This window comes from Lepidochelys kempii, chromosome 10 (genome assembly GCF_965140285.1).
Source record: "Lepidochelys kempii isolate rLepKem1 chromosome 10, rLepKem1.hap1, whole genome shotgun sequence".
Classification (NCBI taxonomy): Eukaryota; Metazoa; Chordata; order Testudines; family Cheloniidae; genus Lepidochelys; species Lepidochelys kempii.
The window spans coordinates 14,295,912-14,323,610 of record NC_136389.1 but is presented as its reverse complement, the minus strand read 5'-3'; the positions used below and the strand labels follow the sequence as shown (position 1 = coordinate 14,323,610).

Below are 27,699 nucleotides of genomic sequence, written 5' to 3'. Positions count from 1 at the left end.
ATCCCTAGAACCAGGTGTCCAATGCAAATATTCAGTATTACGAGCTTATAATTCACTTTCCAAGAAAGTTTTCTAATATTTGCTGAAATTTCATTGCTTCCTTGTATATCCCTGCCAACAAATTCATTGGCAAGAATGTGCCTGGAAAGCAAAGCATCCAGAGCCAATTCAATGTTTTATTAAAACAAATATTTATGCTAAAATTCAGATATTCACCCAGCTCAATTGGAATTAGCCTGGGCAGCTGGTAGTTCCCTCCTATTGGAGGTCACTGAAGGAGGGTATTGGAGTGACTTGTTAGAAGTCATACAAATATCATTTGTGGATTATATTTTGTCCACAGATCTCAACCTTAAAAATGCTAAGGGCCTGATGGGTTGTGAGACAGGGCTGAGGTTCCAGTTTTAATTATTATATGAGAATCAATTCACCCCTTCTTGTTTATATTTCACTTTAAGGGCATCCAGCCTGATGGTTACTAGGTCTAATAATTATTTATGCAATGACTAAATTTAGGTATGCCATGGTCCCTGCCTTATCATAGTGTCTGATCAAAGGTACAGGGCCAGATCTGAATGGTATTTATATAGTGTTTAATATCATGTGTAGTTTTGCTGACTTAAGCAAATGCCTGATCCAAAGCCTACTGATATCAATGGGCAACTTCCCATTGACTTCAATTGGCATTAGATCAGGTGCTCTGTTAGTGTGTAAAGGATTGGATCCTACTATAAGACATGGCTCTAAAAGAGCCTGATCCAGTGCTCCTTGAACTCAGAGGGAGACATTCAACTGACTTCAAGAGGTGTTGGATCAGAGCCAGAGAAATAATAATAAATATTAGAGGAGAGGAACAAGGATGGATTGGAATTACAGTATTAAAATAAGATGATCATTCAATTTTGTTATGTGCATATTTTGGTAGGTCCGTTAAATGTACTATAAAAATATGAGGATAACTCACTAGATGTGGATGTCAGTGATCAAGAACTCATGTGGGTTTCACACGTATATGACACTGTACTGTAGATAAGCTGCATATTTTAGAGACATTTTAATAAAACTTAAATATTCTAAGAATGGCCACACATATGCAGCTCCTGAAAAGCAGTGTGTATCATAAATCAGCTTAATAAAGAATTGCTGGCAACAATGGTATTTCACTTAAACGTGTTTTACTGCACAACTTTCATAACCTTTTTCTTTTCTTTTCTTTTCTTTTCTTTTCTTTTCTTTTCTTTTCTTTTCTTTTGTATCCTACTTTTGTTAGCTACCTCAGTTGGCCTTAACATGTACTTATCCTCATTTTACAAAACAATCTACAGGATAGCACTTTAATTTAAAATTGGCCTAAACTGATTTTTAACTCGCATTAAAACCACAGTGTAAGTATTTCGACTCCCTCCCCCACCCTTCTTTGCTTGAGGTCTAGGAGTAGACATTTTGTGATCCATGGAGCATGAACAAATATACTACTGTGCACTTTGAGAACAGTAGTTCACTGAACATGTTCTCACTTGATGGCAGATATTTATATAAAATAGCAATTGCCTCAAGAGTTTCTGCTGAAATAAAGAAAGAGATTATTTCCTTCTACCTAGTGTTGCTCAGCATAGTTATTCTGGCATCCTACTGTGTTTTATTCTTGGTAGGGTGAGATTTTAAAGGGCTTCAGTAGTTTTACGACTGACTTCAGTGGGGGTAAAGTTAGGCCAACACTGAGCACTTTTTGAATATCCAACCCCGAGGGTCCGTCTAATAAGGAAAGTATTGTAGCTCCTTAAATTCTTCTCTACCTTCATAGTTGGCTAATGAAGGCAATGTCCACTGACTAGGATTAAACTTAGAGAGCCATCCTATTCATAGATTCCAAGGCCAGAAGGGCCCATTGTGATCATGTAGTCTGGCCTCCTGTTTGAGACGGGCCACAGAACTTCCCCACAATAATTCCTAGACGAGATCTTTTAGTAAAACTTTCAAAAATTCTCCAGTGACTCTTGGGAAATTGTTCTGTTTGGGGAGCTAGGAAAACGCTAACTGCAGCCTTCAGAGAAGTCAGAGTACCCCTTCCGCAATGGAAATACGAAGGAGGGCACTGTTGCCAATACTGCCTGAATTTCTCTGGGGATGAATAATGCTTCCCCGTAAGGCAAGGGCCCTTGCAGGTACAGGGCGTTGGGGAGGCTAGCAGAGGGCGATCCAGCCATTTATCCAGAGAATAGGAGACTGAACGGATCTTTATGTACACTTTCCAGTCTAATTTGTGAGTAATGTGGTGCTCCTGATTTACAGTACAGGCTAGCAGTGGCGTTTGTGATAGCCTGGAACAGATAGGATGTGGGGCGAGATTTTCAACAGCACTTTACACCCGGATCCTTAGAGGTATCTAGGTAGCTAAATACCTCTGAGGATCTGGACTGAAATGATTTAGGAGCGCAAGTCCATTGGAAGTCAATCAGATTTGTGCTCCTAAATAAATAATGTTCAGAATGACAAATTAGTGATGTCATGATACTCCTAACCATGTAACACCTTGAACAGACTGGCTTAGCCATGGTAGATGACGTGTGTTCCCATCCATTAAACAAAACCCAGCAGATTAACCGATCAATAGTGCTTTCTTTTCAATAGCAGTAGATGACCCATGCACGTACAAGTACTTAAAGCTCTATGGATGTTTCATCTTTCTGCTGAGATACAGCCTGAGTTAGAGGCAGCCCACACAAAGACAGGAGATGCAATGAAGTAAATGGGGATATTAATCTACATTCCTCATTTAGGCAAAACTCCCAGTGGAAGAAATGGAAGTTTGCCCTGAGTCACAGCGTGAGTCAAAAGCACAGAAAAGGTTATATACCCTTCTCAGAGATCACATCTGCTGCCAGGCAGAAGAGCGGCAATGGTACAGCAGACCTAAAATAACAATAAAAAGAGGGCGGTGGAACAGTTTGTTTTATTAGAGTAATGAAATATCATACCATATCAAAGCAATTCTCATTTCTTTTGTAACCACCAGGGAGTCTGAAACAGGCAATTACATCTTCTTTCCAGCTCAGAGAGGCATATCACCCTTTGCCACACATTAAAGCATGTTAATAAAGCAAGTTCAAGGGTGTGTGTACTTTATTGGGCAATCACACCTCTGAAGGATTAGAAACGCTTAGCCCTAGGGAGCAATTATCTTGCAGTAACCACAGGCCTGCTCTCATCTATGGCATAATTATTGAAGATTTTTCTGGATTTTGTACAAAGACAATCTTGAAAGAAAACTTGCAGTTCTGTAAGGGTGAAATTCTCCTCTGGGCAGATGACCAGAACAAGAACTGTGAGCTACTCAAGACTCAGTTAAGCCCTATTTGAGTTTTTAAAGAGGACTTAAGCAAGCTCCAACATGGCTTAGTGGATGGAATACTGGAGTGGGACTTAAAAGATCTGGTTTCTATTTCTTGCTGTGGCCTATTGGGTAACTTTGGGTGAGCCACTCTCACGCCTCAGTTTCCCCATCTAAAATGGGGAATAACAATGGGGATAACAATACTGAGCTCCTCTGTAAAGCACTTTGAAATCTATATCTAAAAAGCACTACACAAGAGGTAGGTATTACTAGTAAGTGTTGAATAAACCTTGGGGAGGCATTCTGCAGAAAGGAGAATTGTTACTGTGTATCAGTAGATTCCACTCTATATTCAGTGTGTGTGTGTGTGTGTGTATAAATACACACATATAGTTCCACACTTGATAATGATTCATAACAGATATATTTGAAAAATCTTAGGCACTTGGCTTTTGTCAGAATAAATATCATAGCTCAGTACAACCCAGTTATCAGCTATCCCTGCGATGAGAAACTGTAAATACAGAGCACTGCACTCACCTAGCGGCACACCGTATTCTGTTTTTCATAATGTTCAGCTGTTTGGAACTCACTGGGAATGGGAACATTCCAGGCACACCTGTGGCTATATGGTTGACCGATGATGGAGGTACCATGTAGTAGGAGAGATGGATATTGTGCTACTAAACCATTTCATAACCAGGATCTCAGGGTCTTTTTATTATTTATTGATTGATTTTGCAATGCTACCATAAAATGTAACTGAGATTCTTATTGCATGTTACAGCTAATAAAGATGGAAATCTGTTCTTATTAGATCTTAGAATTACAAGCACTTCATTTAATATATATATAGAGAGAGACAGAGTGAGGAAGAAATTCTGACTTTGAGCTACATTTTGAAATACACCCCAAAAGCGATGGCGAATCGGAGAAGTACAGAGTGTAAATACTGTGCCCAACTTCTACTTCCTCCAACACTTGTTTAATGGAACTTCTATGTGTCAGGCTGCAGATGAGTTTGCTTGACCTTATCGGTTAGGGCAAGTGTCCATGTCCTTGTGCTCCATCCTATTCATCCGAGGTGTCTCTGGCAGTCAGAAGGCAGTGTAGAAATTTTATGGGCTGTAGTAGTGGTAATGTGTATCCCTCATGGGAAAACATGAGAGCCAGGATTTGCACTTCTTTATAGCCAAATTCTCCTCACCTTACTTACACAAGCAGTCATAGTACATAGCATTGCAAAAGAGAAGTTTCGTGTGCACTTAATTATTCTGAAGTTGCTGAGTGTTTGGGTACATGTTGTGCTGTGTCGACTCAATGCACAAAAACCTGAATGAAATCTAAATGGTGAAATCCTGGCAAAAATATCACTGACTTTCATGGGTTTGCAGGATTTCACCCAAAATATTTGGTACCATGAATAAGAGAAGAAAGCATGGTGATCTTGAAGTCCAGGCACTGGACCAGGTGTCAGGAGCTCTAGGTTATGGCTCTGCCAAAATCTGCTTGTGTGACGTTAGTCAAGTCACCTATGGCTTGATTTAGCAAAGTACTGGGTGTCGTAGCGAGATCCAACAAAACACTGAAGCATGTAAGGAACGTGGTTAGACCCAGTGACTACTCAGGTGCTTAAAGTTAAGTATGATCTTAAGTGCTGTGCTAGATTAGGTTACTCATGGCAGAACTGAGCCCTCAATATCTCTGTGTTTCAGTTCTTCACCTGTAAAATAAGAATAACTTTCCTGTCACACAGAGGCATTTTGAGGATACATTAATATTTGTGATGCTGTAAGATACCACAGTGATGGGGGCTACATTAGGAGCTTGATGAATAGGTTGACAGACTTTATATATCTGATTTTCAGTTCATCACGTTCACAATATATTCAAAAGATCTTTTTATTTTTGGCAATATATGTAGAACTAGAAGAAGTAGTTCTTTTTAAATCTGGAGTATCTGTGGCACATGCATTGTACTGCAAAAATCAAAATATCTCCCCCTTTTTGTCAAAGGAAACTTGAGCTAGTTGGTGTTTCTAATTCATTTAATGTTATTGTTCCTTTAAATCTTTACCCCTGGATGACCCCAGACACAGTACATATTACACAACATTCTCTGTGCTGAAGGACAGTTTAAACCTCTGATTTTGTAGGTGTTTTTCTTCCATCCATGCCAGAGCACTACAAATGTGTAATTTGTACAAAATACTCTATATTTCCTTCTCTGAAGGAAGTCTGAGACTGCATGAGCACAAACTAAGCTTATGTTTGCACTGGCAATTTTTTTGCAAAGCACTTTTTTTGCAGCTGTATCACTTTTCATGTTTGCTGTTTATGGTGAGCTGACCATATATAACCAGGGCCTCCAAGGAGATGGGGGGGGGGGGGAGAAATGAGAGATTTCATGGGCTAGTCATGGCAAAAATGCACACATCACCCTCTTCATAAAATGAAAGCATTTAAAAGAGAAAGTCAATTATATAGGCAAAAAGATTTGCATCTGTTATAATTTCCTAATGCGGATGCATTAAATAGATGCGCAAAATATCTTTGCAGCCCCTCGTTAATGATCTCTTCCGCTTATTTAATTGCTATGAGACTCTTTTCTCCCTGCTGTGGCAACAACATTGACCATATTAATGTGGTTACAGAGAACTGTTTTGTAGTGCTGTCAAGTGCCTCTTAATCTTCCTACTCCTGTATGTGAAGCCAGGTTTCTATCTCCAAGATTCATCAAATGTTATTTCTGGATTAAGATTTTTCTTATTCACAAAATAAATTAGTGACAGGAGCTTCCCAGCACTTGTCTTTCTTTTCATACCATGAGTCCTTCATTTTGCATACAAGCACTACGGTTTATGGCTGATGGCTAAGAATCCTTTATATCTAACGTGCATAGCCAGTTAGCTTGTGTGGCTTTGATACCCACTTCATCCTCTTCTCCCCACCCATCTAAAAAAGGAAGGTGAAAGAGAATTTGCAGTAAATCTCTATATATACACCCTTTTGTCTGTAATAACACACACAATTTAAGTGTGTACATGTAATCTGCTGGTAAGTGTGTTATGCACCGCCCTCTGTGCCTGATGCAAGGAGGATTTGTTTCAGCTCTCATCCTGAAAGTTTAGCTCAAGCCTTAGAATCTCGTGCTTGTCACACTGTAGGTCCCCAGTGTTGACCAAGAAGTGGCCATTGCATATATTAATAATAATTCATTAATTACTTAACCAATTCATGTGTAGGGGTGTGTGAGTGTGTGAATTGTTAATAGCAGCTATTAAGAACATAAAAATGGCCATACTGGGTCAGATCAATGGTCCATCTAGCCCAGTATCCCATCTTCCAACAGTGGCCAGTGCCAGATGCTTCAAAGGGGAAAACAGAGCAATTATCAAGTGATCCATCCCCTGTTGTCCAGTCCCAGCTTATGGTAGTCAGAGGCTTAGGAAAACCCAGAGCATGGGGTTGCATCCCGGATCATATTGCTAATAGCTACTGATGTACCTGTCCTCCATGAATGTGCCTAATTCTTTTTTGAATCCAGTAAAACTTTAAGCCCTCATAACATCCCCTGGCAATGAGTTCCACAGGTTGATTGTGCATTGTGTGAAGAAGTACTTCCTTTTGTTTGTTTTAAACCTGCTGCCTAATAACTTCATTGAGTGACCCCGGTTCATGTATTTTGTGAAGGGATAAATAACACTTCTTTATTCACTTTCTGCACACCAGTCATGATTTTATAGACCTCTATAGTATTCCTCTTTGGTTGCCTCTTTTCCAAGCTGAACAGTCCCAGTCTATTCAATCTCTCCTCATATTGAAGCTGCTCCATACCTTTAATCATTTTTCTTGCCCTTTTCTGCACATTTTCCATTTCTAATATATCTTTTTTTAGAACTTCACTCAGTATTCAAGATGTGGGCATATCATGGATTTATATAGTGGCATTATGATGTTTACTGTCTTATTATCTATCCCTTTCCTAATGGTTCATAACATTCTATTAGCTTTTATGACTGCCGCTGCTCATTGAGCAGATGTTTTCAGAGAACTATCCACAATGACTCCAAGATCTCTTTCTTGAGTGGTAACAGCTAATTTAGACCCTATCATTTTATATGTTTGGATTATATTTTCCATTATGCATTACTTTACATTTATCAACATTGAATTTCATCTGCCATTTTGATGCCCAATCACCCAGTTTTGTGGGATCCCTTTGTAACTCTTTGCAGTCTGCTTTGGATTTAACTATCTTGAGTAATTTTGTATTGTTTGCAAACTTTGCCACCTCACTGTTTACCCCTTTTTCCAGATTATATATGAATATGTTGAACATCACTTGTCCCAGGACAGATCCCTGGGGGACACTGCTATTTACCTGTCTCCATTCTGTTAACTGACCATTTGTTCCTACCCTTTGTTTCCTGTCTTTTAACCAATTACTGATCCATGAGAGGACCTCCCCTCTTATTCCAGGACTGCTTACTTTGCTTAAGAGCCTTTGGTGAGGGACCTCATCAAAGGCTTTCTGAAAGTCAAGTACACCATATACACTGGATCTCCCTTATCCATATGTTTGTTGACTCCCTCAAATAATTGTAATAGATTGGTGAGGCATGATTCCCTTTACAAATGTTGTGTTGACTCTTCACCGACAAATCATGTTAATCTATCTGTCTGATAATTCTGTTCTTTACTATAATTTCAACCAATTTTCCTAGTACTAAATTTGGGCTTACCAGCCTGTAATTGCCAGGATTACCTCTGAAGCCTTTTTTTAAAAAAAAAATTGGCATCACATTAGCTATCCGCTGGTCATTTGGTACAGAAGCTGATTTAAGCAATAGGTTATATACCACTGTTACTAGTTCTGCAATTTCATATTTGAGTTCCCGCAGGACTCTTGGGTGAATACCATCTGGGACAGTTTTTGTCAGATTTATCACTTAAAAAGAATAGTTCAGGTGTGGGAATCTCCCTCACCTCCTCTGCAGTGAAGACTGATGCAAAGAATTCATTTAGCTTCTCCTGAATGGCCTTATCTTCCTGGAATGCTCCTTTAGTACCTCAATCATCCAGTGGCCCAATGGTTGTTTGGCAGGGTTCCTGCTTCTGATGTACTTCCCCTCTTTTTTTTCCCCCGTTAGTTTTTGAGTCTTTTACTAGTTGCTCTTCCAATTATTTTTTTGGTCTGACTAATTATTCTTTTACACTTGGCTTGCCAGAGTTTATACTCCTTTCTATTTTCTTGAGTATGAGTTGACTTCCAATTTTTAGAGGATGCCATTTTACCTCTAATTGCTTCTTTTACTCTGTTGTTTAGGCCTGGCGGCATACTTTTGCTCCTCTTACTATTTATTTAAAATTTGGGGTATACATTTAATTTGAGCTTCTACTATGGTGTCTGTATATAATGAAGCCTAATTCTAAGCAGATGTATGCATGTACATTTGCTATATATGCTACATGTACAACAAGATCAAATACTCTGTATTCTTTGGTAGTTCCAACCATATATGTGTGGAATACAGAGAGCAATATGGGAGGGAGGGTAGAGTAGATAGATGTGAAGATAGAGATGCACTAAGCGGGGAAAGTCAGGACCTTTACAAGTGAGGAAAACCACCTCTATTATGGTACTTTATATATGTTTAAATAATTACAGAATAGTAATTTTAAAAAGCATATTTTTTAAATATTTTAAATATTTTAATTTAAAAAAGCAAATATTGCCCTTAGTCATACCAGTACTCCACAGAGTTGCACTGGTGTAATAATAACCTAGAGCAGAATCTAGCCCATGACATTGGAAAAACTCACCTCACCTCAACTGTTTAAACTTGCATGCATGGTTAAACACTGTAGGCCTGACTGTTAGATCTGAAATATTTGCTGCAGAAAAGAAGGGTGGTATAGACAAATAGTCTTAAGAAATTATCCTACTTGTCTGATATCATTATGTCAGAAGCTACCAGAGAATGCAGAGTATTTGATCTTGTGGCACATGTACTGTACACAGCAAATGTACACATATACATCTGCTTAGAGTTAGGTATCATTATATTCCATTCCTTTTTCTGTAATTGTTTAGTGTGTCTTACATGGTTTGTATCTAATTTTGTTTTGTATTCTTTTTAGTTGGTTTCTCAATAATAATAAAAAAAAAGCTCTGAATTTAAAATCTCACCTTCCTGTCAATATATTTTCCATCAGGCTAACTTTTTGTTTTAGCTTTGAAATCTTGCAGGTGTGACATTGGTGTATCAGGTGGGTTCCAGAAAGAATGGGAATGAAATAATGCCCTGCTCATGCCAAAAAGTATGATGGATCTGTTAGACATCTTCACTAATGCGCTTACACCAATACTAATGTTTTGCCATTGCTTTTCTCATGAGGAAGTGCAGCTACTTGTTTGGCAGGTCTTGAAATAGAATCACATTTTCCAAACTGGTCAAACTTCATGCTTCTTATTCTGATCAAAAATTCCCTTCTGTGCAGCTGAAAGCAACACAGAATGACTGGAAAAACTGCCCTGTCTCACAGAATTATCTTTTGCTTTAGTGACCCTTTCTTTGATAAACTATATAGGGTGTTAGATTAGAGATGGTATGCCAAATTGGGTCCCTGACTTTATACCCAGCACAATCCCAATAAAGTCAATGGAATGGACAGGGTATATAAATCAGGGAAGGATTGGGCCCCAAATCCAGAACATTACAAGAGAAAATAAAAATCTCATGGCTGGAAAAATGTACATCTGTAAAGACCCTCTTAATTTTTCTCTGTTGTTTTGTTGGAGACCCTTAAATAACATTACATAGCTTTTTCTGACACTGAAACATGTTAGTAACCCCGACAGTACATCCAGTTATGTTTTATAGGGTTTTACAGTCAGGGTTAGTAACTTGTGTTCTATTCAGCATGATATTTGTATTTTTTCTCTTTTTTCACCCCTTTTGGGTAGGATTTGAGTAACATTTTATTATCATTGGCCTGAGGAGGTATAGGTATTGCAAAACCTCCTGGGATGAGTTTTGGTTTTGCATACCCAAATCAGGGTTTGTTTGCATCTGGATTCCATATTATCCAAACCACTAAAGTTTGGAGAGAAGGAGATGTTAAAATAAATGGTCCTGGCTTTGTCCCATTTCTAATATTTTGGAATGTTGTTCTAATGAACAAAACAAAAAACCCCAGTGGATTAATATATATACAGGCCGGCCAGTATGCACAGCTCTGCACAATAGCTGAACTGTTGCTAAAGAATCAGTGGAGCCCCTAGTCTGAAACATTTGCAGCCTGCAAGGTGTTGAGCACACCTAATCTCACTTTGGCAATAGGAGCTGATGGTGTTCAACACCTTGAAAGACCAAGTCCAAAGATTGTGGAGCACAGAACTCAAGCAAAGAACCACATGGCCCCTAGCTAGAACACTTCAGAGAACAGGTTGTGTGTAGACCTTCTTTTGAAAGTTTGGCAAGCATCTGTTGAGATGTTCTGCCCTGAGTACAAGACAGTATGAAAGATGGCACAACACCTGAAAAGGAGACAAGGGGCACAATCAAGAAGGGAGCATTGGTGGAATAAGGAGAGCAACATGGGAAGGCGAATGGGGCAGGCAGACGTGAAGATAGAGATGTACCAAGGGGAAAAGTCATGGAGACCTTTGAAAATGAGGAAAAGCTTTGAACTTAGCATGGTAGGAAGGTGGAGCCAGCATGTACATTCAAGAAGGAAGATGTATTGGGCAAGGCAGTGGGAAAGGAAAAATAATCTCAGCAACTGCATTTTAGATGGTTCAGTGGACCATTCATGGTTTGTTTGTTTTTCTTCTGTATATAACAATAGGATTTCTATATACAATTTTCTCTATCTCCTTAGCTGGACACCATTCATCTGATTGCAATTCTTCTATTCATGTTAAGTTAGCTAGTCTTTGGGCATGTTGTAAAGCTTTCCTTTTCTGTACACCGTAAAAAGAAAAAAAAGAGGCCCACATGCAGCAGCATGGTCTTGGTATTTATCCTTTTAGCAGTTTGTTATTTATTCCTATACTGTTGCATCCCTGTGTGAATTTCTGCCTTTCAGCCCAGGTAAATAGTCTTCCATTTTTCTAATCATAAAACTGTAGTGAAATGAGAAAAATCTAAACATCTTGCAAAAGTCCGTATTGTCATTTGGATGAGAGCAATTGAGCGGGCCAAACATCCGTTTTGTAGCATGTTAAATTGCACGTCTTTGCATTCCGGGATTGGCCACTCATTTTCTGGACCATATTCTGTTCTTGTAAACAGCTCAGATAGTCCCTAGGAGTGCTCTTTGTAACAGAATGCTTTGATAAAGCCAAAGCTATCAGCTGCCAAGATTCCATAAGGAGCTGGAAATAGGCGCCAGATATCTTTGCTACTGTAGATGTCAATGCATTAGCAACATCATTTATCTTCCTAAAGACATACTAAGCCCCTAAAATGTATTATAAAATTAAGTGGCATTTTTTCCACCTGCTCTAGCTGATGCCAAATGCTGATAGAAAGCTCTCTCTAGTGATACGACTCTGCATGCAAAATTTAAGTGCCCTACTAAGGACTGCAGCTGCTCCGAGACCTCCTTTTTTCTATCGGCTGCCTCCTTCACTTAGAATAATAAGCTTTAGATTATCTCGGGGCACTTTAGATTCCAGTGCTGCACCATCCAATTTGACATAACAACAAGAAAAAGAAAAAAAAAAGAAAAGAAAAGAAAAGAAAAGAAAAAATTGCAAGTCGTCACTGGCCTTCCATTCTGTTTCTTCAGCTAGTCAGAAGAATAAAGAACAGGAGGACTTGTGGCATCTTAGAGACTAACAAATTTATTTGAGCATAAGCTTTTGTGAGCTACAGCTCACTTCATCGGATGCATTCAGCTCACGAAAGCTTATGCTCAAATAAATTTGTTAGTCTCTAAGGTGCCACAAGTCCTCCTGTTCTTTTTGCGAATACAGACTAACACGGCTGCTACTCTGAAACCTGTCAGAAGAATAAGTTCATGAAAAATGGTTAGTCAAACTGCAAGCTAGTACTAAGTGACACATTTTAGTACTATATTAATTGTATTTTATCATTGTATTTATTTATTGTATTTATGTTATGCCAAAGTGTCTTCAGTCAAGAGAAAACAAGATTTAAGCATCTTGAATATTTCACAGGGAATGGGAATAGACATATCAAAGGAACATAACAAGTGATACCTGTGGGTACACCCTGATAATCTCCAATTATCTTTTAGAAAGCCCAAACTACTTTCTTATCAATGTTCATTGGCCTGTTAAGTCTCTTACTGGTCCTGCTGCTGTAGAATTAACACTGCTCCTCCCCAAACAATCCCATTCTCTGCTGCCAAAATACTTATTGTTGTTATGTGTATTGTGATAATGTCCAATTAGGATGAGGGCCCCATTGTGCTAAAGGGTCTACAACAGCTAGACATAGTCGCTGCCCTTAGAGAGCTCAGATTCTCATCTGAAACCAGAGTGTGACACACAAAAGGAGATAGACACCTGTTTGTTGTACTCATCCAGTCAACCGTACTGATACCTTGTGCATGTATGCTGTTGTAATTCATTGGTCCTCTGTAATCCTTTTAGTTGATCCTGCTGATTCCTCTTGGGTGTTCCTTTAAAAAAAAAAAGTAGGAAGCATGGCCTATTTAAAAAGAAAGGGCCTCTGAATCCATAATAATAAACCAACGACAAGGCATTTGATTAGTTAAAATACAGTTGTTTGGATACAAAGATGCTTTTGGAATGTCTCTGGATTGCCAGCAAACTGTGTATGTCCTTATATATATCAGTAATGTCTAACTTGCTTTTTGACTGCTAATGCATATGATTTGAAACTTACCGCAGTCTGTGCTGAAGAAGAAAAGGAGTACGTGTGGCACCTTAGAGACTAACCAATTTATTTGAGCGTAAGCTTTGCGAGCTACAGTTCACTTCATCGGATGCATAAAGTGGAAAATACAGTGAGGAGATTTATATACACACAGACCATGAAAAAATGGGTGTTTATCATACATATTGTAAGGAGAGTGATCACTTAAGATGAGCTATTACCAGCAGGAGAGTGGGGTGGGGGGAGAGAAAACCTTTTGAAGTGATAATCAAGATGGGCCATTTCCAGCACATTTCCAGGAGTTAACAAGAACTCACGGAAACTTATGCTCAAATAAATTGGTTAATCTCTAAGGTGCCACCAGTACTCCTTTTCTTTTTGCGAATACAGACTAACACGGCTGCTACTCTGAAACCTGTGCTGAAGAAGTATGACATCTAGATGGAATTCTATTGAGTGGTGAGGAGGAACCCACGGGCATCCTACATTTTGGTATTACTGATAACAGGCAGGCGTAGGAGAGAGGTCCTGGAAACTCGCCTTAGATTACCAGGCTAAAGACTTAGTTTCTATAGCAGCTTTCTCTGAAAAATGCCAAAGAGCCAGAGACTGCTTTATGATCTTAATGTGTGGATGAGATTCATGACTTGCCAGTAATGAACAGGAAACAATGAATATTGCAGTTAAGGTGTAAAATTATGGACTGAAAAAAGAGTATGCTAATGTTTTTGAAATCTGGGGGGGATCTGCAAATATTTTCACACATAAATCGTCGTGTCAAATGTCAAAATGTTCTTGAACAACAAATCGTGTGGGAATAATAATGAAAATGGAGTCAGCTCTCCATCATTATCCCAGAAAGCATTCATTAATTTGAATGGTTTTAGTTATTCCCTTCTTTAGCGTGAACTGCTAGGTCAGATGATTGATAAAGCTCATCTTAGGTAAAACCATATGTGTTCCCATTAATTTAAAATTCCACTTTTTGCTTTGTTCTTATTTTTCTCCCAGTTATGTTCAGGATTTTCAGTGGCTTTGGTTTTTCATGGTAGTTCTTGTTTCTCCTCTACAAAGGTTGCTAGTTCTGATTTGTCTTCTACTAGTGTTGTAATTCACTTGGTCTTGTGCCATTGAACAAATTTTAACTGCATGCAATCTGAGCAGAACTCCAGCTGTCTCTCCTCCAGAACTTCCCATTTTGTCATTATAGAAATCTGTCAAATCTTCCCCCAAGGAGAGGAGTACTGGATTCCAACTGTTTGCAAAATAGGAAGACCAGCCAGAAATTCTCTCCCACCCTTCGCAACCAGTAGATCCTGAAATAGTGGATGGTGTGCGATTTTAATGCTGGCACTGAGCAGCTCCTACCATTGTCCTTAATTTATTATCAGGAAGAGGTCTAAACTTCTGCAGCGGTCTTACCTTCTTGGTCTGTTTGCTCAAATATCTAATTGCTTTAGTCATTTAATGAGCTAGTCTTTGTTCAATAGCCATCACTTAATAAACCAGAAACAATAGGCTTTATTTCTCTTCTTTTAAAATGCAATTCTGCTTTAAAACATGCTACAGGAGGGATTAAGTGGTTTCATGCACTATTCTAATTGACCTGGAATGGATTCAAAAATCAGGACTCCTTTCCCAACACTTTAGTTAGAGATTGGGTGATAAATTAAGATCTCATCTACAATTATCTAAAACCAGAGTAAATCCATAGGACTAAATGGGGTCTCATCAGTGTAACTGAGAGCTGAATTTGATCCTTTGACTCTACACTTGTACAAATCCAAATAGAATTTGGCCCAGAGAATTCTCTTCTAACCACACTGCCAAGCACTTTGACTGCACACACCAGATAATAGTCAAACGGGTTTTGGTTTTGAATTTTTGGTAAAATAAATTCAAATATAAATCATACAAACTTGAATAAGGAGAATATTTAAATTGTGGGCACCTGTCGTTGTTTTGTGCCTTCATAACACAGATAAACACAATCCCTGGGAACTGATCATTGGTTCTTAAGAAAGCATTGTCAAAAAATAGTGTCAAAAAAGCTCCAGATGGCCTTTTAAATTCTGTAGAGTACCTAGTGCCACGCACATCGCACCTCTTACACCTTGCTTTAGATACATAGAGTGGCATCCAGCTCATTGGTGGCTGAGGAGTTGTCAACAAATCTTTCAGTTTCCAGTGTGTACTCCAATTAGCTGTAAACATGCATTTAAATAACATTGTGGGATATCAAAGTCAACCCAAGAGACTGTTTACAATATGCATGGTAGTCATTTCCTTCTTAAGTTTCAGTAGTCAGTTCCTACCATGGGACATTACAATAGGTCACCAGAGATGAAGGCTTCAGGATGCCAGGTGGGTTCTAGCTTGGGATCAGGCCCCAAAGGATGCTTGGGTTTTCTAATTGCTTTCAAGCTAGGGTCAATAAAGTGCTAGTAGATCACTAGAGAATGCTAGGATCTTGGGGGAACTCTGATGCTAGTGAGGACACTGAGGTCATTTGAAGACCCTGCTGAGGTTGTTTGGGAGAGGAGTTTCATTCTCAGGCCCCTGAGTGGGGTCTTCTATGCCTGCCCCAACTTGACTCTGCATAGCTTTGCAGAAATTCTGGGACTTGAAAAATCTTCCTTCTGATTTATATTGAATCAGAACCTAATTCAAAAAGCACCCAATGATTATTTCTGTGAAAATACAGGGAAAGAATATACATGCTGGTCACTTCTGCTGATCAGGTGTTTTTCTGTATCTATATAGAGCACGTGAGCTGGACTATCAACAGGACTTTAAATAATTAGTGTCTGTAGTTTATTTTTGCCATCAAGTCAAGATTTAAAAGGTATGGGTAACTCTTGTGTCCAGACTTAGCCATGAGTTCAGCGTCCTGTCCATCGTTTGGGCATTTCCATGAGTGTCTTGCTCAATGGTGGGCAACCTGCGGCCTGTGGGCTGCGACTTCCCGCAGCTCCCATTGGCCGGGAACAGTGAACCTTGGCCACTGGGAGCTGCAGGCGTCCGTGCCTACAAACGGTCAATGTAAACAAACTGTCTCGCGGCCCACCAACAGATTACTCTGATGGGCCGCAGGTTGCTCACTACTGGTCTTGCTCCTCTACATAGCCAAAATCATGGCCCTGAGGATGGTGCATTGAAAATGTATAACAGTACAGATGGTGCATTGAAAATGTATAACAGTACAGAAACCCATATAAACAAGGTTAAGCCTGCAAGGAAAAAAGTACTGATTCTACAATTAATAATATCCATTACCTTTGCCTGGAGCTTCAAGGAGCTAATAGAAAAGTGAAATTTGTGGAAATATACTATTCCTGCAGCTATGTAATGAATTGACTGCCCCATATGTCAGATATGCAGCAGTAAGGAACTATGATGGTTTTCTGTGGATAGTTGCACTTTCAGGATTAAGATCTACCCTTTATTTGGGACTTATTTTCTCAATCAAGATTTTTTTTTAAAGGAACAACCATGATATGTTTAAACTCTCGAGAAAATAAAAAGCAGATGGTACTGATTAGCTAATTAGTAATATTTTCTGAAGCGTATCAGCTGCATAGAGTGAATGGTGTAAGCTTTGCAAAATACTGGAGTTGTGTCTTTTTCTCTTTCAATTAGTTGCCGAAATTTATTAAAATCAGAAAAAAATAAGCACTCGAAATCCTTTTCTGCCCAGTAGAAATATGTTAATTTCCTTCTCCCAAAATGTACAGTCAAAACTCATTTCTCTAGTACTGAGGTTACAACATACAATTGATATGGAACTGTACAATGAGGCTGCAGCTAACCTAGCAGTTTTGTATTTATTATATACCGCACCATAAGCCAACTCAACTTTATTCATCCCTGTGGCTATTTCACCTTTTCCCTTGTTCCTATCTCAAAAACATTAGTTTTATTTTGTCCTGGTCTCACTTCTAGCTTCTATCCTTTACTGCCTTTTTGCAACAACAGGAGCAAATGGAGAGCAGTGATTGCTTATTTGATTGCCACACTGCAGCACTTCTGCTGAGCAGGGGACCACATGTGTGAAAATTACGATTGCAGTGCTAAGTATTGTACCCTCAGTAGGCATGCTTATGGCCCACAAATAGCCACAATTTGAATGACACGTGACAAGAAAATAAATATGTTGATGGTCTCTACGTGTCTGCAGTTATGCTTCATTTAAGGCATGGACTACTTTGTACTGTACAAAGTCTGTAGAAAGAAAAACAATACCTATACATAGGGCAGTTTTCTTGGGATGAAATTCACCCCAAGCAGATGGCCTACAGAAGATCTGTGTAACACTTAAGTCACATTTAAGTCCTCAAAATAGAATATAAGTGGAATTTAATGGAGTCGTAGGTCTTGTGATGGTCAACTGCACAGGGTGAATTTCATCCCATGGCCAATTCCTGGACCCATTGAAGTTAATGCAAAACTCCCATTGGCTTCACAGGGCCCTGAGATTGCCCCTTTGTTATATGTAAAGATCTTTCCATTTTTAGCAGAGTTTGATGTTTGAGCTTTATCTTTCTATTTAAAAAACAGTTTTTATTTGTGCTTAAAATGTAGGAACAACAAATTCTTGACGCTTCTCTGGAGTACAATCTTGTTAATGTTCTTTGAAATGTGACGTATGTCATTGCAGTCAAACTGAAATGGTTCCATTTCTTCTGAAATGAAGAAAACATGTCATTGTTGGATCCAAGTAATACAAAAGAAGAGTCATATTTTAGATAGCAACTCCACAACTGCCAAAGATAAAAGCGAAATTTTATTACTTTTGGAAATTTTATAATTACAGTTTATGATAATTTAATGAAATGACATTCTTTTCACTGCTACCACTAATGAAATATTTGAGTGATAAAACAGATCTTGTTAAATAGAGCGAGCATCTTGAGTGGAACAGCACTTGTGACAGCAGCCTTCATGCAGGAGGATAGGCTTGGAATTCAGAACTTTGTTACAGAAGTAAGAAAGATAAAATTACTTTATGGTGAATAATTCGCACATGAAGTATTTTTAGGGGCCTTCGATTAAGCAACCAATACTGAACTCTTGAACAAAGGGCTTGATTTTGGAGCATTGCTCATTATAAATACTAATCCTTATTTGTCATACCTGTTTTTCTTTGCAGGCAAACCAGAGAACAGGAAACCCCACCTGACTTCTTTTATTTCTCAGACTATGAAAGGCATAATGCTGAAATAGCAGCATTTCATTTGGACAGGTAAGTAAAACGAAATAATATTTAAAAGAAAAATTAAATGTGATGTGCATTTTATTCCAAATCCTCCTGCCTGGAAAAAAAATTTAGTTACTTTAAAAATAGAAAATAACATAAAAAGGGTGAGCAATCTACATGAAGGAATGAATGGAACAGAATGAAAATGGGGAATAATAATTAGAAACAAAGGTTTACTTTGGGAGGAAGATATCTGAAAAGAAGTAAAGGTCAAAATGAATTAGAGGCGATATTAAAGAGAAGAGTCTAATGCTACACATGACAATGTGACCTTGAGTTGCATATGGAGAGGTCTCATGTCATGGGGGATACATGGCATTGGTATAACTGAACCTGTCCTACTTCAATTAGTTCTAGGCATGTGAATATGAGATAGATATTGAGAAGCAGGAGAGCACTCAGAGAAGAATAAAATAAATGATGAACAGAGAGTTGATAAGAGATGGTGGTTTCATAAGCTTGAGTTTGGGACTGGCTGCTGAGGGCCATTGTGCATAAAGTTTAGAGTTAGGATCATAGTTAGGCCCACAGTTACAATGAGGAATGGGGCCCATTGGTTGATCTAGGGCAGGATTAGGGCTGGACCCTGATGGAGCCATCTGTGTGTCCAAGATAGCCTTTGGACTGGAGCCCATTTAGCCTACAGTGCAGAGATTATGGGTGGGGTTTACTGGGAATCTAGGATTACAGTTAGAGACCATGGCATTTTCTGGATTAGGATTAGGGTTGCAGTTTCTTGCACATCCTGGGTGAGGGCCAGAGTTGGAGGCCATAAAACGTTCTTGGCTAGGGGTAGAGTGGGAGTCTCTTGGACAATTCATAACAGAGTTAGGGTAGGGACTGTAGGGAATCCTGGGAAAAGGGTTACAGTTAGATCCCATGAGACACATCAGGCCCCGAGTTCAGGTATGAGTGGCAATCAGTGGTTGGATGATGATTTGAGACCATTTGGATACCATGGTTTATGCTAGGATTGAGACTGGAGGACTGTCCTGGGCTAGAGTCATTGTTGGAACCCATCGGACATTTCAGATTAGGGTAATGATTGGAGCTAGTTGGGCTTCCAGATCAAGGTTTGGGGTTGGAACCTCTTGGACTTCCAGGCCTCAGATAAAGGTTGGGGCCAATAGAATTTCCACATATAGGGTTGGGTTTGTGCCAATAGGGATTCTGGAGTTATGGCTAGGGTTGGGAGCCATAGGGCTGCCCACTCAAGGGTCAGGGTCAGGGCCTGTAGGGCTTCCGGGCCTGGGGTTTGAGTCAGGGATGGTAGAGCGTTGGTTTTGGGACTGGTAGTGCTATCCATCCTAGGGTTAGGATTGCAATATATAGGACTTCCTGGCCTAAGATTATGGTAGTGGATGGTAGGGATTAAGGACAGGTTGAGGGCCATAAGGCTTCCAGGCCTAAGGTTAGGGTTGGGGGCAGTAAGGCTTCTCCAACGAGGTCGAGGATTGGGACTCATAGGGCTCCCAGACCTAGGTCTAGGGTTGGATCTGTTGGGCTACCCAGCCTAGGGTAAGATTGGGCCTGATACAGCTCCCTGACCTAGTGAAAGGATTGAGTCTCATTTCGCTTCCTAACCTAGGGTTTGCATTGGGTCCCCAGGGCTTCCCAGCCTAGAATTATGGTTGGGGTCCCTAGAACTCCCTACCCTAAAGATAGGGTTGAGATCCATAGGGCACCCTAGTCTAAGGTAAGGTTTGGGGCTCTGAGGCATACGTCTACACTGCATCTGGAAGCAAGCCTCCCAGCCTACTAGACAAATTTGCATTAGTGGTGTTCACAGTAGCAAGCTAAAAGTAGCAGTGGGGATGTTGCAGCTCCAATGGAGGCTTGAATTGGCCACCCAGGCTCAAGCCCACCCTACACCCTTGATCTGAGCTTGGGTGGCTAGCCTGAGCCTCCACCAGTGTCGTAATGTCCATGTAGCTATTTTAATGCACTAGCAAGAGCCCTGCTAGCACAAGTCAGTCTACCAGGTCAGGAAGCTTGCTCCAAGCTGTAATGTAGACATCCCCTAAAACTAGTTAACCTAGGGTTAGGGTTGGTGCTCACAGAACTCTTCTTTTAGGGATCCCCAGCCTAGTGTAAAACATGGGGTCTGTAGAGCTCCCCAGTTTAGAGTTAGGGCCTGTAGGACTTTCCAGGTTAGGGTTGAGGCCCACAGTGCTTCCCTTTCTTGGGTTAGAATTGATGCCCCTAGGGCTCTCCACTTAGGGTTAGGTTTGGGGCCGTTAGGGCTACCCAGACAAGGGTTAGATTGGGGCCTTTTGGGCCTCTCTGGATATCCTGGAATGAGGGTAATAGGTTACCAATGGAAGACATTGGAACCCCGTGTCTAGATTCACTCAAAACATGAGTGAAAAAGCAATGGATAACGTCCTTTAGAGAACAATTCTGCATTGGTGAGGAGTTGGACTGGACTAACAAACAGGTCTCTTGTATCTTAGATTTCTAGGATATTACATTGCTTAATTTTTTAATGAAACATTGTATCCTCTTGCTTTTAATCATAAAGTGATTCTGCTTGGATCACTTGATGATTATCAGTTCTGTTAATTCCCTCTGAAGCACCTGGCATTGGCCACTGTCAGAAGACAGGATACTGGGCTAGATGGACCTTTGGTCTGACCCAGTATGGCCGTTCTTATCCTTTATACAATAAGGCTAAATCGGGACTCATAACAATGAACGTTTAACATTACATCTTGAGCATGTATACTATACACCATGGATGATCTGGTTTAAACTTGATGAGGGTCTTTGAAATATGAAGGCCACAGAAAAATTTAGATGGTGCCTTCTGGGTATAATGTACCTCTTTAGTTTGCATCACAATTACGTTTTTAGAGGCAGGAATTATCAGAGGTTTTGTTGTTGTTGTTGTTGTTTAAAGAATCTTAAAAGTAAACTTCCCCTTTTATTTCACTTCCAGGATCCTAGATTTTCGTCGCGTTCCACCTGTTGCAGGTAGATTGGTTAATATGACCAGAGAAATTAGGGATGTTACTCGTGACAAGAAACTGTGGAGGACATTTTTCATTTCACCAGGTAGTTTTATGCATTACATTGCCCTCTTCTTACGTCACAAGGGAGACACCTATTGTTTAATTGTAATATAAGGTCTCTTTTTATATACCTTTAAATAAAAACAAATATGGTTTATCAGGGGAGCTGTTGGATCAGGTCATGCTCTATTGACAGCAAACAATATACTGTATTGAACTGAGTCCCTTTTTTCAGTATTGTTGTAGCGGAGCTGATCCCAGAATATGAAAGACACAGGGTGGGTGATGTAATATCTGTTATTGGACCAACTTCTGTTGGTGGACGGGTCAACCTTGCAAGCTATACAGAGCTCTTCTTCAGGTCTCTGCTTCCTTCCCCTTCGCCAAGAGAAGTTAGTCCAGTAAAAGATATGACCTCATCCACATTCTCCCTTTTGCCATTCACAAATAATCCAATGAGTTTGATTTGTGTGTATTTGTTTGTTAATGAAAATTATTCAACAAGTGTTTTATGTAAAGCATTTTCATCAGTTACTTGCAGATTATTCAAAACAACTAACACTTAGCACATTTACTATTTATGCTATATGACTGATCATCGCTATAGGTTACATACTATTGTTTCTGCTCCCTGATTGGATGGCTGAAACTTTTATATATGGGAGGGGAACTGAATAAATCATCTCAGTCCCAAACATTCTCATGGACACATATTTACATCGGTATCAATAACAAGGCAGTGTGACACTTGAGCAATATGTATGAAGGATACTCCTTCCAGATGGAAATCAGCTGTGTTCCAAAGGCTACCACAAGGCCTATGCAGCATGTAAGTCCCATTTATATCCTCAGAATAGGGTTTAACTGTGACCTAACTGGTGCATAGCCCTTGTTCTGGCCCTCTGGACCAGGGAGAATATTAACCTCTGTAAACATTCTTGTAAATAATAAAATTGCACATTGAGGATAGCCAATAAAAGGGGTTGTGAACATCATAGCAGCGAATTTGTGGGTGTTATTCACAGTATGATCCTGAATGCTTTATTCAGTATTTGCCCAGCTCTAGTAGCCTCATAAAATGCAACATCTGAATTTTCAAAGGCTCATTCTTAAGAGTTCAATAATCCACACACCCCATAGGCTACTCCCTATGCAAACACAGAGTAAAAAGGATGTGCTTAATTCCCATTGACTTTACTATTAAATGATGTTACACGATGTGCAGTGTGCTTAAGTGTTTTCCTGAGTTGGGTCTATGTGATTTGAATTTGGGTCTATGTGACTGGGTCATTCAGGAAATCTCTGACAGAGCTGAGAATTGACCCCAGATTCCTTGAGTCCCAGTCCAAAATCTTAATCACAAGAGAATCCTTCCCCTCAATTTCCATGAACATAATCGTTACATGCCTGCATCAGATGAAAACCATAACCCTCCATTTTGGGTTTTCATTACAAAAATAGCTATTTATTGTGTGTGTCACACTTGTGCACATAAAATCACCTATGGAGTCATTAGTGATGTCTACATTTTGAGATCATGATATATTTACAGCATTGTTATATGCACATTTTTAACATGCTGTAATTTATAGCAGTAACTTCACTTGGAAAATAAATTGCATAACTGCAAAAAGTTAAATCTGCCCTCAAGTTTTGAGTGCCCATTTTTACATATACAACTAATTAACCATGCTCACAAAACAAGGTATGCACCCACTTTGTGTACACACACAGGAATCTGGGTAATCCAGTCAAGCACTTGAGTGACAAATGTGAATTTTCATGCACAAAATATGATCACTGCAATCAATTATGGATGCAAATACTGTGAGCAAAATTTAGAGATAAAATTTAGGCTGAAAATCTGGTGGGTAATGTTAAATTAATGTAGTTTGTTTTGCTCACTTGAAATGTTAACCACTGTATTCCCATGCTTGTGAGCAAGATTTGGAAGGGTATGGTCCTTTGTTTTTTCCAATTTACATATCAAGGTTTTAAGGGAAACCTTGTGTGATTTCTGAAAGTAGAATCATAAAACAATGCTAAAATATCTGAACAGTTTAAAGCAACTGAAGCAACGAATTCCAGAGAAAAGACTGCGAGTTAAGATAAAGTTCTTTATCTCATCATGATACAATTTTAGACATTCAAAGGAAGGTCCAAGCATAATCCTTTATCCACCTCTGTTTATGTGATTCAGATAAACGCAATTAAAATATTTTATTAACCATGACTCAGGCTTTGCTGGAGAATAAAATGCTTAACTTGTGTGTTTTTGCATTATAGATTTTCTAAATCAATATACATTCCTTATAGCATGTTAGTGAATTGCAAAGCCATTCTCTGCAAATCCTTAGTTTAATTAGCCAGACTCACATTACTGTGAGAACAGCCTGCATCTTGTATCTCATACTGACCTTAAATGGCATTAATTAATTAATGTGGGGTTCAGAAGTAATAAAGGTCCTAAATTAAGCACTACTGGACAAATCCAGGGACCTAACACAAGCCCAAATAGCAGATTAAATAGCGCATTTGAAAGGATCCCACTGATTTCAGTGCTAGCTTCACAAGTGGGAAGCCTCAGATATCAGCCAGGGCTACCTCAGCCCAGTAGTTGAAGGAGTCTCTATAGCTCTGATATACCCCTGCTGCAGGATATATGATGTGGTGAAACATCTGATCATATCAAAGACAGCTCTCAGCTTGCCCAGTTAGAAATTCCCCTATTCTCAGGGCACAGGTTGATTTGCCTCTAGAAGTTTCTCCTCTGCCGCATTTTGTGCTAAACTGACTAGATTTAGTACATGTAATACGAACATAATAAGAAACCACGGAATACTTCACATCTCTGTGTCACATTGAGCTCTCAAGATCTCCATGGGATTCCCCCTGTAGCTGAATGTATGTTGTCTCTGCAGCTCTATCCCAGTGCATGCGGAGAGTTAAGGGCTGTGGAGACACAGTGTCTCCTCCATAAACATAACTCCCCCGCACATACACCCCTTAAAGTCAATGCAGCAGTAAGTGGCATTCATTTTGCACGGAGTCCCCACTAGACTAGGAAACTACCCCTTAAAGGGGAATCCCTGGCTGCAGGGATCCAATGGACCCACACTTCCAGCAAGCTGTAGGGGTGTGGAGAGAGGCACAGAGCCTCAAATGGTCTTGTGCATCTAATGATCACTCCAAGAGGTGTTAGGGCCAAATCCTCAGCTTGTTCTATGATGTGTGGAGTGTGCAAACCTCATCCTGGCAATGGAACAGAGTTTCCGTGCCCGAGGCCACCTCCGAGTGTTGTCCCATGGGACAGGGCTATCTGGCCCTTCTATGCCAATAACTTCCAGACAGCTCTTGTTTGGAACTACACATCAGGGAAGCATTCATTCTTATGCGGAGAAATGTAAAACCCTGAAACTGGACAGCAATAGGGTCAGTCAATACTGCATTCCAAGAGAAAGCACATTGCAGAAAAAGTGCACTTGCAAGCAGTTTGGTCTGATCATGAGACATGGAAATAGACGAGTAATCATTTAAATTAATTTTACATCCTTTGCAGCAGGGGAAGCTATGGAAACTCTAGTACTCTTACAAAGGAATAGTAACTTACTAGCAAAAGGGAGAAGGTGAATGAGGTAATAGCTTTGACTGGACCCGCTTCTGTTGGTGAGAGAGACATGATTTCAAGCTTACAGAGAACTCTTCTTCAGGTAGCAAAAAGAGACATATTAATGTCAGCCATCGTTTTAGTTCTAGTAAGCATTAACGCTTTCATTCAGAGTAACCAATTCCAGGGGATTGTGGATGGTTTTTTTTCCAACCAACAATAGCAAATCTGAGTCTGTTATTATTCTGAGCAGGTAGATTAAAGATCTTTTCATGTACTGCTGTAGTAAACATTCAGGATTATATCCTCTTTCTAGACTTTTGATTGCAAGGGTATTGCTAAATGCACAGTATTAAAAGTAACACTACTTTCAGTGAACTAAAGGTACTGCCAAGTCATTTGATTGTAAAGCATTTTGAAATTCCTTTTCTACCTGAGCAGAATTATTGTTCCGCTAACATTATGAAAGCCACAAGATGGATGGATAGATGCACAGATACATTTTGAATTTTAATTGTAATAATCAGGCTGAGCCTTGATACTCCTATTTTTCGATCACTTGATTATGATTACAAGGCATTTTGTCAAAACCCACAAATCTTGTCAATTCATATTCAAATCATAGAATCATAGAATATCAGGGTTGGAAGGGACCTCAGGAGGTCATCTAGTCCAACCCCCTGCTCAAAAGCAGGACCAATCCCCAATTAAATCATCCCAGCCAGGGCTTTGTCAAGCCTGACCTTAAAAACTTCTAAGGAAGGAGATTCTACCACCTCCCTAGGTAACGCATTCCAGAGTTTCACCACCCTCCTAGTGAAAAAGTTTTTCCTAATATCCAACCTAAACCTCCCCCACTGCAACTTGAGTATTGCCTTAAGTATAGGACATTGCCTTAATGCCTTAAGTATAGGACAAATGTATTGCAATATCATTTTGGGCCCCTCAAAATGTTCCTGCTCATGTTCTTTATTTAATGAAATGGAAGTTAACACATTGATACAAGACACAGAAGAAATATTTCAGTGCAACCACCCATCTGAAACATCCCCTCCCTTTCCAGGATGCCAATGCTGCCGATAGTGCTGATGCACCCCGCCACCCTTTGCACTAGGAGAGTGCAAGCAGCTTGCACCAGGGTTGCATCCTTTGCAGATGTGTTGTGCTCCCCCTTTGGCTGCATCCCCACACAATATATTAAACAACCAAATACTGCCGTTGGTCCTCACACGGGGCTCCTGTTAAAGTCTTATATAAGCATAGGAAGGTGGGATTTGTCCATAAATGTGTCATGTGGGAATGCAGATGATCTACCTTATTTTTAAATGGACTTTTAAAAAAACTATTTGAATTAATCTTAATGGGAGTTGTGGATTATTACAAATATTCAGCATCCGTGTTTTTGAATTTTTTTTTCAGAAATCCTTTTGAAGAATGCTATTCAGAGAGTATAATATTACAATCTTAATATTACAACCCTAATATTACAATAATATTACAACCATAATATTACAATCTACCTTGCCGCAATCCCTGCATGCAGGAAGGGGTAGAAATATTTTTAATGGCAAAATGCCCATTCATAAGAGATTTGCACAACGCAATTCTATCATTCCAATGATGCTAAAATGTGAGCTACGGTGCCAGAATCCTGCAGTCCCCTGCGCAAGACTATTGAAGCCAATGGGACCCTGGGCCACAAGTCTGGGCCAACAGAGCGTGCAATTGGGGGCAGAAAAGGCCTTGTTATTGACTGTAGTTTATCACCAAGAAATACTCTTGTGGGTTTTGCTTCAGATCCGTTGTCCTAACAACAGGAAAGATCCGGCCATCCTTCAATGTGTGGGATGACCATTGAAGTCACTGGGAGTTCTGTGTAAAAATCAATAGCTGGATATGCCCCAATAAGAACAATGATTGATTGGAAAGCACAATGCAGCCAGCATGTATCATGTTAGCTCTGTCATCCCATGCAGCGGTTGATGTGACTGTGGTGATATGCCATAAACTTTGCTGTGGATTTATTTAGCTACAACTACATGATGAATGCCAAATTATTATTCCCGGTTGTTTGTACTAAAAATATGGAAAGCTGCTGACTGCATTCAGTTAATTCCAAGTCATTCATCCTGCAGTACAAAGTGTGGTATTTCATGTCATTCCTTTCTAAAAAAAAAGGTCAAATGTACAGCGGATATGACAGCAGATGAGTGTCATTGTTGTGTCTTTTGCTCTTTACAAAACAGTTATGGTTCAGGATAGCGGATGGTAAGTTTTCTCCCTCCGGGGTGTAAGCAGATTCATGTAGATTTGATAGAGAAAGTATCTTAAACTATCAAGACAAATATCAGTGGATTATCCACATCAGCAAATGAACAGGCAATGCTGACACTTGACTAAATAAAAACATGTGGGCTAGATGGCAATCTTACAATCTGCCCCACGTATGGGGCAACACACAGTTGTGCTGACCCAGGAGCAGACACAGAGGTGGTGCTAGGCCATTGGGGTCCCTAAGCAGGAGTCTTTCTGGAGGGCCCTTACTCCTCCCCCTAAAACACTAATTGTATTATTTCCTCAAACGAATAAATATACCAACACAACACACATGAATA

At 39.7% G+C, this 27,699-nt stretch overlaps 1 protein-coding gene across 1 annotated transcript in view; it reads left to right on the top strand.

Annotated features, from left to right (window-relative positions):
* FAM20C (FAM20C golgi associated secretory pathway kinase) overlaps positions 1–27,699 on the top strand; it is an 81,966-nt gene that overhangs the window by 40,983 nt on the left and 13,284 nt on the right. Inside the window, exons 4-5 of the mRNA XM_073362099.2 lie at positions 18,359–18,451; positions 21,405–21,520. Of these exons, the coding sequence (XP_073218200.1) occupies positions 18,359–18,451; positions 21,405–21,520 (209 nt within the window). The remainder of the gene's footprint in view (positions 1–18,358; positions 18,452–21,404; positions 21,521–27,699) is intronic.